The 12,241-nt window shown below is 41.9% G+C and overlaps 1 protein-coding gene across 1 annotated transcript in view; it reads left to right on the top strand.

Annotated features, from left to right (window-relative positions):
- The window catches only part of Slc15a1 (solute carrier family 15 member 1), a 40,348-nt gene extending 36,430 nt beyond the window's left edge, over window positions 1-3,918 (top strand). The window contains exons 19-23 of the mRNA XM_076872263.1: window positions 470-577; window positions 669-777; window positions 1,519-1,662; window positions 2,725-2,832; window positions 3,727-3,918. Of these exons, the coding sequence (XP_076728378.1) occupies window positions 470-577; window positions 669-777; window positions 1,519-1,662; window positions 2,725-2,832; window positions 3,727-3,918 (661 nt within the window). The remainder of the gene's footprint in view (window positions 1-469; window positions 578-668; window positions 778-1,518; window positions 1,663-2,724; window positions 2,833-3,726) is intronic.
- The last annotated feature ends 8,323 nt before the right edge of the window (window positions 3,919-12,241 follow it).

Below are 12,241 nucleotides of genomic sequence, written 5' to 3'. Positions count from 1 at the left end.
AGTGTTGATGGACCTTTATTTTTTTTATTTATTCATTTATATGTGGTGCTGAGAATCGAACCCAGTGCCTCATGCATGCTGGATAAGCACTCTACCACTGAGCTATAATCACAGCCCCCTTCACTTCTTTAACACTTCTGAAGCAAGGAGCACAAAGCTCAGTCCCTATTTGGTGCCTCCTCGGTATCCCCAAATGTCCGTAGACTAGGTAATACTTACAAAGTAATTAGAACAGTACCCGACATGTATAAATACAGTGTTAAATCAACTCTCTCAGGGTTGTTGTCATGAGTGGGCAAGCAGGGGCAACCTAGTGTTGCTAAACTGTCTGTCTTTAGACTCAGGGATTTTCTGTAAGCATCTTCAATTTCTTCAAAAAAGGGTCATAGACCAATATCAGGTGTGTGTCCTGTGAACTGTAGAAAATTGCTATCTGGTTCAGTTATGAGACCACGGTTTTCTGTTTCAGATTTGTAAATACTTTTAATGAAATTATCAGCATTACAATGGATGGGAGAGTTTTTGAAAACATCACCAGTCACAACGTCAGCGAATATCAGTTTTTCCCTTCTGGCAAGTAAGTACTTGGCTCCCGGTACAAGAGTGTCAAGTATTTTTTGAGGCTTTAATACCAAGAACATTAACACTGTTATTCTTTCTTTTCATAGAAAAACCATCATAGTGAACTCAACAGAGATTTCACAAGGCTGTACACAAGATCTTGAATCTTCCAACCTTGAATTTGGTAGCGCTTATACATATGTGATCAAAAGGGAGGTTAGTAATTCATTGCATCGTATTAGAAGTTCTACTCACCTTGTGCTGATCTGACTCTTCACAGTGAGGACATTCATTTAATGAGAGGAATATTAGGATTTGTATTGTAAATGGGCTTACAGTTATTTCTCTAATTAATTATTGACTGAAGATAACCATTAGAAGAGAATCCTCAGACTGACTTACACTGATTACAAGTTCACATTGGCCAGTATCCATTGCTTACTTATAGACTTATTATTACTATTACTATTACGTTTTCCTGGGAATCAAACCTGCTAGGCAAGCTCTCTGCCACTGAGCTACATACCCAACTCTTTTTATTTTTTTCATTTTGAGACAGTCTTGCCATATTGCCCAGGCTGGCCTTGAACTCACGATCCTCCTGCTTTAGCCTCTAGAGTAGCTGAATTACAGATAAGAGCCACCACACCCAGCTCCTTACACAATATTTAACATGGACTTTAGAAATGTGTAGTTCAAAGGGATGGCAGTGTTTTAAACAAACCTGGTTTCCAATCTCCTGTCTTATTTAAAAGGAAAATGCTAGTGAACATATTTTCCATCCCCACACAAATATAACAGGCAATGCTTCACTTGCATATTTAAGACCCGTACTTACTCATAAATTGCTTGTCAGAACCCTAGAAGGTCGAGCCCAGTTTGCCTGTGGGAAGAACTGTTATTCTAGAAGCTACCTGACTTCAGTTTCAGCTTCCTGCTTTTGCTTTCATGGTTTAGGGTAATGGCTGCCCCAAACTGGAGGAGTTTGAAGATATTCCACCCAACACAGTCAACATGGCTCTGCAAATCCCGCAGTATTTTCTTCTCACCTGTGGCGAGGTGGTCTTCTCCATCACAGGACTGGAGTTCTCGTACTCACAGGTTTCTTGTTCATTGTCTTTACCACCCCTCCCATCTCCGCCCCTAGATTCATGAAATGCTGCAGGAACTTAATTTAAATCTGGAATAGCTGTATGTTTGTAGTTTTTAAAAATTCTAGAAAGCATTATGATGTTTTCCCCAGACCAAGGTCTTTGGGGTTGACAGGATCACCGAGTAAGGACACCACGCTGTTAGCTTTTGAGCGTGTGTCCATTGTGTGTCTGAATTCCTGTGGTCACCCTAGAAGTTATGAGTCCTATGTAGGAAAAAACAATATTCATGACTGCTACCAGGATCACGGTGGCAGATTCTACAATTTGAAATAAGCTGATGCTACTAACTGTTCATGGAAGTGTTCATTTACAGGTCTGTGTCCTCGTGGTATTGTAGATTTATCTGAGATCTCTTTGTGGCTACCAGTGAAAACATCAAATAAGACCTAGCTTTAAGAAGTTTTAAATATTGCGTTTAAGCACAGCAGACAAATGAGGCAAATTTTGTTGATATGCACATCAGAGCTTAGTGTCCCAGACTATTTTAAAACTGCACTTACAGTCACTGTAACCCACAATTTCTAGTGCCTTCTAAGTTTGTAGTAAAGATGACTGTGAGCTGGATAATGCCTTTCTGTGATGACCTCACAGCCTAACAGTGGTGACCATGACATAGGTGATGAGACTTGGGAGATAGGTTTTGGTGACGTGGCCGAGAAGCCGCAAAGAGCACGCTTGTATCCCAGAGAACAGCCTCCATTTGCCGGGAGGGGTGCGAGGGTGGCTTGGTCTGGAAACTGTCCTGCAGAGGTTGAGTCAGTTCACCTGGAGCTCTGCTCCTTTCACCAAGAGGAACTCTGTGCGCGGGGAGGAGAGGGAAGCCCGGGGATTCTTTGTGCTCCTGCAGCGGGGAGGCTGGGTGCCTGGTTACCCGTTTCATGTTAAATGAAGCGAGCTAGCCTCCAATATGCACTTAGGGTCAGTAGACTGCCCATGGAGCAAGTCAGTGAGCCGGGTTCTGCTCCGAGGCTGACATCCAGTTGAGACTCTCTTTCCTTTGTCTCCCCAGGCTCCTTCCAACATGAAGTCGGTGCTCCAAGCAGGATGGCTGTTGACAGTGGCTTTTGGCAACATCATTGTGCTTATTGTGGCAGGGGCAGGCCACTTCAGCGAGCAGGTATGGCCCGGGAAAGGAAAGTGGATGTACCTCTGCCTAATCTTTTAATGATCGTCCCCAAGGCCCTTCCCAGCCACCTCTAAATACGTGGTCATTGGGTTGGTGGCTGGATAAAATGGCCAGACTGACCAAATAGGGTTGCTATCAATGGCCTTCTGGCAAAGTGTGTACTGATTCTTATTTTCACCTGGTGCCACACTTTGGAAGTTGAAAACCGAAATAACCAGGTTGAGTTAAACCACCTTAGTGTTGTTTACTTGGAAACTGTCTTTCCAAGCCTCAGTCAATACCGCTCAATAGCCCTAAACTAGACCTATTATCTGGAAATGTTTATAATACCTGAAGTTAAAGCCATCTTTGAGTGGTTGATTTTTTTTCAACTAAAATAAAATGAGGGCTTTCGGGGCACTGCAACACGGTCTTCAGCACTGGGGCATCACAGTTGTCTCTTCCCACTGTCCTCATCGTTTCCTGATCAGCTCCCATCGGGGGCTCGCCAGCACAGGGTGCGCCAGGAAGAACACAGGGTGTCACCTTGGTAAAACTCAGCACATGCTTTTCCCCATAAGGGTGCTGCTTGCTGTTCTCTTGGTCCGCATCCTTCCAGCACCAGCCATGTATCTTAAGGCCTGAGTATTTTAGAAATTTTCTTTCATCTTTCCAAAATCCTGTGTTTCTGCACCTCCATGCTGTTAGAAAAATGTTGCCTGTCACTTAGGCATTCGAGAAAAGCTGGCCAATCTGAATCTGTATTGGTTCCTACCAACTTCCCATAACAATTTAATCCATAGCAACTTCTACGTAGACATAGCAAGAAAATGTTCGCTCAGTATGCTCGTGAATATGACTTGTTTTGTTTGGTTTTGTCTTGCTGCAACTCTGATTCCTTCGCAGTGGGCTGAGTACATTCTGTTTGCTGCGCTGCTTCTGGTCGTCTGTGTGATATTTGCCATCATGGCTAAATTCTACACCTACATCAATCCAGCGGAGGTCGAGGCTCAGTTTGATGAGGATGAAAAGAAAAAGAATGCAGAAAAGAATGACCTGTACCCCACACTGGGGCCTGTCTCACAGACACAGATGTGAAGATCAGGAAACAAGCCGAGGATGGACTGAGCCCAGCCTGTGCCCTGGCCTCTGTCCCCAGGGCAGGACACTCCTTTGGATAGCCCTTGATGGGGAAGACTTCAGAATTGTGAACTGAACCAAGAAAGCTATTTTCTAAGCAGCCAGCAATGGATCTAAAGCTCTAGAAGAAGTCTTGGTTTAAAGTCTTACTTAAAACACACTTTTTAAAAAAAACTCGGAGAGCACACATTGCATTTATCTCCTCTCCTGACAAATGAATGTAGTTTGCACTAACAATTTTGAAAGAGTGACAGAGTTCCACTGGTTTTTTTCCAACACTCTTACAAAAAACGTTAACTGAGACCAATTTTTGGCCAATGCAAAAGTGAATTCACAGATGTCATAATGATGTAGAGTTAGCACCAGCTGGTATTAACTGATAACTTTACCTTTTGGATTTTACTTTAGTTTTTCCAGTCCCTACCTCTTTTTAAATTGCATATAACTCAAAAGACCACTCAAGTGAAGGCCAGTAATGATTTTTTAAGTTTTTATGGTATGAAATAGATTCCTATCTTTGGGTAGGGTAGCTGTTTAACAGGCTAATTATAAAAGCAATGTATGTCCACTAAAATTTCACCAGAATTTGATAAAAGCATTAACAAGAACTGTGCCCACATGGGATAAATCCCAGGGACATGAAACATCAAAGTTTATTTCTTCATTGTCCTATTTTTCCCATGGGGAAATTCTGTATCTTTTATTATTAGGATCTTTTTATGTGCATTTATGTATAGATCTCATAGTGGCTTTCTGCTCGAAGTAAAAATTCTTCCAAAAAATTGTTAACATTAAAATCTAATTTATACTACAGATGCTTGTCATTTAATCATCCCGGATATCAGACTAAGAATGATTTCATTTTGGCATTCCTATACAAACAAGGGATAATCCCTGAACAAACTTGAACACACCCCTGAAGACTGAAATGGGTTCCCAGATTAGGAGGAACAGTCTAAGTTTGACCTCAAGATGCTTCATACACAGGCTCATTGGGCACCATGGAGGCTGCACAGAAGGGGAGACTCAAAGGCCAGAGTGAGAAATGCAGATGTGATTAGCAAACCTTGCTCAGCGCTTTTCCAGCCTTGGGATCAAGTCCCATTCCTTAACAAGAGCCACAAGGCTCTTTTTCCTCTGACCACATTTCACTCTCTCTGCGTACTCTGATCCAGCCAACATTGAGCTTCTTTTCTTCCTGGAACACGTCAAGTTCTCCTTTTCAGTCAAAGGCAAAGGAAAAAAATCAGATTCTGAGGCACACTCTCTACCACCACCTCACCCCCTGCTCCTGGTTAAGCCCTTTCCATTTTCAGACCACTTCCTGCCACCCCTCCCTGTCATATCAGGTTGAGTTTCTGCTCTGAATCCCATGATGCACCTTAAGATTCTTGGACCTCCATGTATAGTGACTGTCCAGCTTTCCCTAGACTGAAAGTTCTATATGTATCCTGTTCACCCATCTTCAGAACATGGCATTCTTCTATTTATTAAGTAAATGTTTTAAAATCTTACACTGTGGGGGCTGGGGATGTGGCTCAAGCGGTAGCACACTTGCCTGGCATGCATGCGGCCCAGGTTCAATCCTCAGCACCACATACAAAACAAAGATGTTGTATCTGCTGAAAACTAAAAAATAAATATTAAAATTCTCTCTCTCTCTCTCTCTCTCTCTCTCTCTCTCTCTCTCTCTCTCTCTTTAAAAAAAAAAAAATCTTACACTGTGAGAATGAGATGAAAGAGGCAGAGACCTAACACATTTATTGGAATTTAATCAGTGTCTGATTTGAATGAGCCTAATAACAATCTGGTGTAGAAGACCAGATGTAAGGGACCACTAATTCTGCTACTCCCATGATTTCCACCCCTAGTTTACATACTGTACCTTTCATGGAGGAAACCAAAAGTTGCAGTGAGGAGTACTCAACTTCTATGGTCCTACCCTTGACAATAATTGAAAGACAGCTGACCCTAAATCCTTGAGAGATTCTAATCCCAGCTTGTTTTGTAGCTGCTGTGTAACATTGGGTGACTCTTGATCTTTAGATCTCATTTCTTCTATGAATTAAGAAAACACCACGTAATCTGAGGCCTTAGACATGTTTGAAAGTGTCTGGCATACAGTGGGCTTCCAAATATTTGAATGAACCAAATCTGACACTGACACTTTGCATGCTTTGTGTATGGATTAAAAAAAAAAAAAAATGACACCTAAAGGATTTTCTTTGGCCTTGGAAGGACACAAGGAAGGCACAGAGAAAAGCTCGTACACTTTGCCCTTTAGGGTTGACTTTTCAGAAACATCCTGTCCTGGCTCTTGTTTGAGCACTTTTTCAAGCATAATCAAGACTGAGAGATGCCAACATGGGTGCTCTATTTGCAAGATCTTGGACAATTGCAGTTGTCACAGGTAATGGTATTGGGGGGAACTCATCCATATCCTCTGCTCTTCTGCTCCCTTCTGGCTGCTGTTCTCCCTGTGGAAACACACAAACAGACCCCCGACTCCAGACAATTACTGGGTCAGGACCTTTCCATTGTCCTGTTAGAATATCCTTCCAAAGTACCTTGGGCTTATGTACATTTTTTGGACACATATGCCTTTCCGAAGCACTAAGCCCTGATGAATCCAAATTTTAAAAGTTTAGAGTAAAGAGTGTTATTTTAAATTTATCTTTGGGGAATATATACCCCTTCCCAATTCCCTCTTTTTGCTTTAATAAGTACATTTTAATAGTTTGATGAGCTCTTTCAACTATGCCTTGTCCCTGTGGATTGTATGGGATTCCTGTTATATGAGTAATGCCAAATGATGAGCAAAATTGTTTAAAAGAGGTAGAAGTACAACCAGGGGCATTATCTGTTTTTAACTGTTTTGGAACGCCCACAATGGCAAAATTTTGTAAGCAATGAGCTATAATATCTTTAGTTTTTTCTCCGGCATGAAGGGAGCCCATCAAAAATCCAGAAGAAGTATCAACTGTAACATGCAAATATTTTAATTTTCCAAATTCTGGCAAGTGTGTGACATCCATCTGCCAAATATGGTTAGGTATCAGTCCTCTAGGATTGACTCCAAGATTAACTTGTGGTAAAAAGGTCACACAATTTTGACATTGTTTTATTATTTGTCTAGCTTGTTCCTTAGTTATTTTAAAACGCTTTTGTAAAGTATTAGCATTGACATGGAACTTTTTATGAAAATTTGTAGCTTCTTCTAGTGTAGAGAAAATATGTATGTCATGTGTAGTTTTATCTGCTAAATCATTGCCCAAACTAAGGGCTCCAGGCAATCCTGTATGTGCCCTGATATGTCCTATAAAGAATGGATCTTTTCTGTCCCAGATTAGACTTTGTATAGTGGAAAGCAAAGAGAAAACAGTAGAGAAAGGGGAAATCCTACCAGCATCTTCAAGGGATACTATAGCATTAACTATATACTGACTATCGGAAAATAAATTAAATACAGAATCTTTAAACATCACAAAAGCTTGTAATACTGCATTAAGCTCTACCTTTTGAGCTGATTGTTTGGGTACTAAAAATGTAAAAGTTTGATCAGGTGTAACTATTGCTGCTGTACCATTATTTGACCCATCAGTGAATATATTTGGAGCATTCATGATAGGTGTTTTTCTTGTCATTTTTGGAAAAATTACAGGATGCAATGACCAAAAAGACAATGAAGGATTAGATGGTAAGTGGTTATCAAATGAAACATTAGATTTGCACATGTTTATTGCCCAAGTATTTAACTCATTAGCTAACTCATTAATTTGATCCATAGTATATGGAGTAATAATTTTATTGGGAGAAATTCCAAACACTCCCTTTGCTGCTTTTATCCTTTGAGTATTAACTGTCCTACAGCCTCAGGATACCTAGTAAAAATAGTATTAGGAGAATAAGATAAATGTATCCATAATAATGGACCTTCTTGCCAAAATACTCCTGTAGGAATATTTTTTTGTTGGTAGTACAATAAATAATAAAGGCAAACTTATATCAATTCTATCCAAATGCATATTTTCCATATATGTTTCAATAATTTTTAATGCCTTTCTTGCTTCAGGCTTTAACATTCGGGGTGAATTTGAATCTGATGGACCTTTTAGGATATCAAATAAAGGTCCCAACTCTCCTGTTGGTATACCTATATAAGGCCTTATCCAATTTATGTCTCCTAATAACTTTTGAAAGTCGTTAAGTGATTTGAGTTGATCTACTCGTATTTGAATTTTTGGTGGACGGACCATGGTTGAGGATAATAGAACTCCTAAATAATTAAAAGGAAAATTTAATTGTACTTTATCTATTGCTATCTCTAGATTATAATTTTTTAATAAGTTTGTAAGTGTGGCATAACATTCCAGCAATGTGTTTTTAATCTTTGTGTGCTAATAATACATCATCCATATAGTGAAATATTTGTAGTTCAGGATTTTGATTTCTAAGTGACTGGATTACTTTGTTAACATAAATTTGACACATAGTTGGGCTGTTAGCCATCCCTTGAGGGAGTACTTTCCATTCATATCTCTGATCGGGACCTTCATGATTCAGTGCAGGGATAGTAAATGCAAAACATGGACTATCCTCAGGATGAATTGGAATTGAAAAAAAACAATCTTTAATATCTATAACTAAAACATACCAGGTTTTTGGCCAAGCAGACAATTGAGGAATCCCCGATTGAGCAGGTCCCATAATAACCATCTCATTATTAATGGCTCTTAAATCTTGCAATAATCTCCATTTACCAGATTTGTTTTTGATGACAAAAATGGGAGTATTATGGGGGGATACGGAAGGTTGTATATGTCCCTCCGCTAATTGTTGTTTGACCAGGTCATGGGCTGCTTGTATCTTTTCTTTAGTCAGGGGCCACTGAGGAACCCATACTGGTCTTTCTGATTTCCAGGTAATTTTTATTGTGTCAGTGGCCCCTTCTGAAAATCCAACCCATGTCTGTCTGTTCCTTGATCTATTTGTATTGGTGCTGCTATACCTTGTTCTTGTTTTTCTAATCTTTTTCCTTTCCTAAAACCTTGTCTAGCCATAATAGTGGGTGCATTTTGATTGATGTTATTTGTTAATGTCAAACCTAATTGATCCAGGACATCTCTTCCTCATAAATTTACGGGAAGATGATCCAATACATATGGCTGTATAGTTCCTTCACATCCTTCAGGATCCTTCCAATCTAATACCATTGCACTTCTATGGGGATTAGTCGCCACTCCTAGGCCTCGAAGCGTTTGAGTGGCTTGTTGTAATGGCCAATGTTTTGGCCATTCTTGATGAGAGATGATACTAAGGTCTGCACATGTATCCACTAGCTCATTAAATTCATGTCCTTGAATATTTAGTTTTAGCATGGGGCGAGAATCTAAATTTAAAGAAAGCATAGCCCAATCTACACCTGTGGAGCCTAATCCCCTGGAACCTCTTTCTACAGTATGACTGGAAAATTTATCATGTAGGCTGGATATTATTAATAACTGTGCTATTCTATCTCCTGGTGAAATTACTGATATACCCTTTGGAGAACTGGCTATAATTCTTATTTCACCTTCATAATCGGGATCAATTACCCCAGGACTTATCATAAGTCCTTTTAGAGTAGAAGAACTGCGTCCCAATAATAAGCCTACTGTTCCTTTGGGAAGAGGTCCTTTTACCCCTGTGGGAATGAGGTGTGTGTGTGTGTGTGTGTGTGTGTGTGTGCGTGCATGCGCGCGCGCTTTATGTCTTTTTTAAGTCCCGTGATGACTACTGTAGAAACTAGCACACTGATTTGAACATTGACTGTTTAAGTACAGTTCTACATCAGGTGGGGAGGAAGCCTCTAGGACAGATTTCCTAGTTCATATCCAAATCCAGAATAATTTCAAAAGTGTTTACAATATGCCTATAAATACTTTTCATGTTGGCTTATTCTGTTGTTCTTCTTTTTAGATAGAATGACAGTAGAGTGTTTTTGACATACATACATGGAATAGAACTTATTCTAATTAGGATCCCATTCTTGCAGTGGTACATGATGTGGAGTTTCACTGGTCGTGTATTCATATATGAACATAGAAGAGTTGTGTCTGATTCATTCCACTGTCTTTCCTATTCCCGTCCCTCCTCCTCACCCTTCATTCCCCTTTGTCTAATCCAGTGAACTTCTGTTCTGGCTCCCCTCCCATTGTGAGTCAGTATCTGCATATTGGAGAAAACATTCAGCCTTTGGTTTTGGAGATTGGCTAATTTCACTTAGCGTGATAGTCTCCAGTTCCATCCATTTTCTGGCAAATGCCATCTTTTTTTTTTTTTTTTTCATTCTTCTTTACAGCTGAGTAATAATCCATTTTGTATATATACACCACAATTTCTTTAACTGGAAATTTTGTTGTATTCTCATTTTTCTTAATGATAAACAACAGTGAGTAACGTGTATTGAACCCTAAACATATGCAGAAAGTGTGCTCACAGTCTTCTGAATTAAGTGTAGAGCATGCAATCCTGCAATAGTAGGGTACTATTATCCCCATTCCTTAGAAGAGAAAATAGGCACAGAGAAATGGAGTCACCTGCCCAAGGCTGTCCCTATCATCTGGCTCCAGAGCCCAGGTGTCAGCCATTCACCGCTGCCTCTCTCTGTCCGTGATTGGTCTAGAGTACAGATCAACTCGATCCTAGAACAATAGTAAGGACACTTTATGAGGCCCACTTTAGAGGGATGGGAACTGAAGAACAATCGCTCTACACAGGCTGCCAAGGCAACGGCCCAGAAATTGCTGAGCCGGGGTTGGACCCAAGCCTGTAGGAGCCAAGAGGGAGGTCCGCCTCTCACCCATTAGGCTACGTGTCTCCTTTCCCGTAACAGAAAGCAAACCTGTGGTGGCTGTGGCCACAGAGAGGGGAAAAGGGAAAGGCAAGGTGGGCACCAGAGGTCTCAGAGGCGACTGTCCACCGAGACCCATCCTGGACACCAGGGCTGCCTAGAGGATTAGAGGCCTGTGTGAAGGGAGGCAAGGCTGCGCAGCTGGGCTCAAAGGACAGAGCAGGAAACATCAACCTCCTTTGCCCTCCCGGAGGGAGCCAGGGGCTACCTCCTGTGACCTGAGTGCTGAATGCCACCAAGGAGGCCCCAGCAGGAGCTCCCCCAGAGAGGCCACTGTGAGAGTCTGAGCCTCCACGCAGAGGGGCAGGGGCTGGCAGCAGGGCTGGGCGAGACCACAGGAGGCGCCTCTTTCATTTATTTAATTTTAAAATCTGGCAAAATATACAGAAGAGAAAAATGGTCATTTGTTCATGTGCGGCTCAGCAGCATTAAGTAGGTTCACGTTGGTGGACAGCCGCCTCCACTTCCATCTCCAGGACTCTTCATCTTGCAGAACTGAAGTTCTGCTCCATCTAATAGTCCCCATCCGTCTTCCTCCTAGAGGCCACCAGAGTAGGAAAAACAAAATGGCAATTCTCTTGCCACCTGCCCTGTCCTGTGATGTCAGCATGTGGGCTCTCTGGAGAGTGTCTTCTGTGGGGCTTTCATCTCAAACCCTGATCAAAGGCAGCGAATGGGGACAAGACCAGGGCCTAGGGGCTCCAGGGTCCATCAGCAAGGCCACGGCCACCACCAGCCTCTGCAGCAGGACAAGGGGCTTTCGTCCGGTCTCCCAGCACCCTGCTCCCCTCTGGCAGTACAGAACCACTTGGGTTTTTATTTGCTGTCACGTGTGGCTTGTTCTAATGAGACTCCTTCTCTCTCTGGCTGTGTTTAAAGACTCAAAAGGAACAGGAACTGAATCTGGTAGGTTGCTATTTTGGTGCACTGGGACAAAGAGCCAACACTTCCCAGGGCTGAATGTTCTGGAGGCTGGGGGTGACAGGGGGGTGCGGGGGGGGGGGCAGCTGTCTGCTTGGTGGGAATCAGAGGACTGATCTAAATAGAGGACAGCCCCCTGTTTGGGAACTGTGCGTCCTTGGGGATGAGTCAAGTGTCCCCTGAACAATTTCTGTCTCATAGAAATTGTTTTTGTAGGTTCCTCCTCAAATATTCCAGTCTCCCTCCCCACAGGAAAGAAGGAATGAGGCACATGTTAAGGTGAGATTGCAATAAATCACCAAGTTGATCTTAAAGTACGTTAACAGAGACGGAATCTCATTCACCAGTTGGCATTCTGGATCCACCACCTGGTGGGCCAAGGGGTAGGCTGCAAGTCTATACCCTTTGACCCCCCTCCTGGGGCCTGAGTACACCTTTTGTAGTCCCAAACCATATTAAGGCATAAGT

Source organism: Callospermophilus lateralis, chromosome 12 (genome assembly GCF_048772815.1).
Source record: "Callospermophilus lateralis isolate mCalLat2 chromosome 12, mCalLat2.hap1, whole genome shotgun sequence".
NCBI classification, from domain to species: domain Eukaryota; kingdom Metazoa; phylum Chordata; class Mammalia; order Rodentia; family Sciuridae; genus Callospermophilus; species Callospermophilus lateralis.
This window is presented reverse-complemented; position numbering and strand designations above follow the sequence as displayed.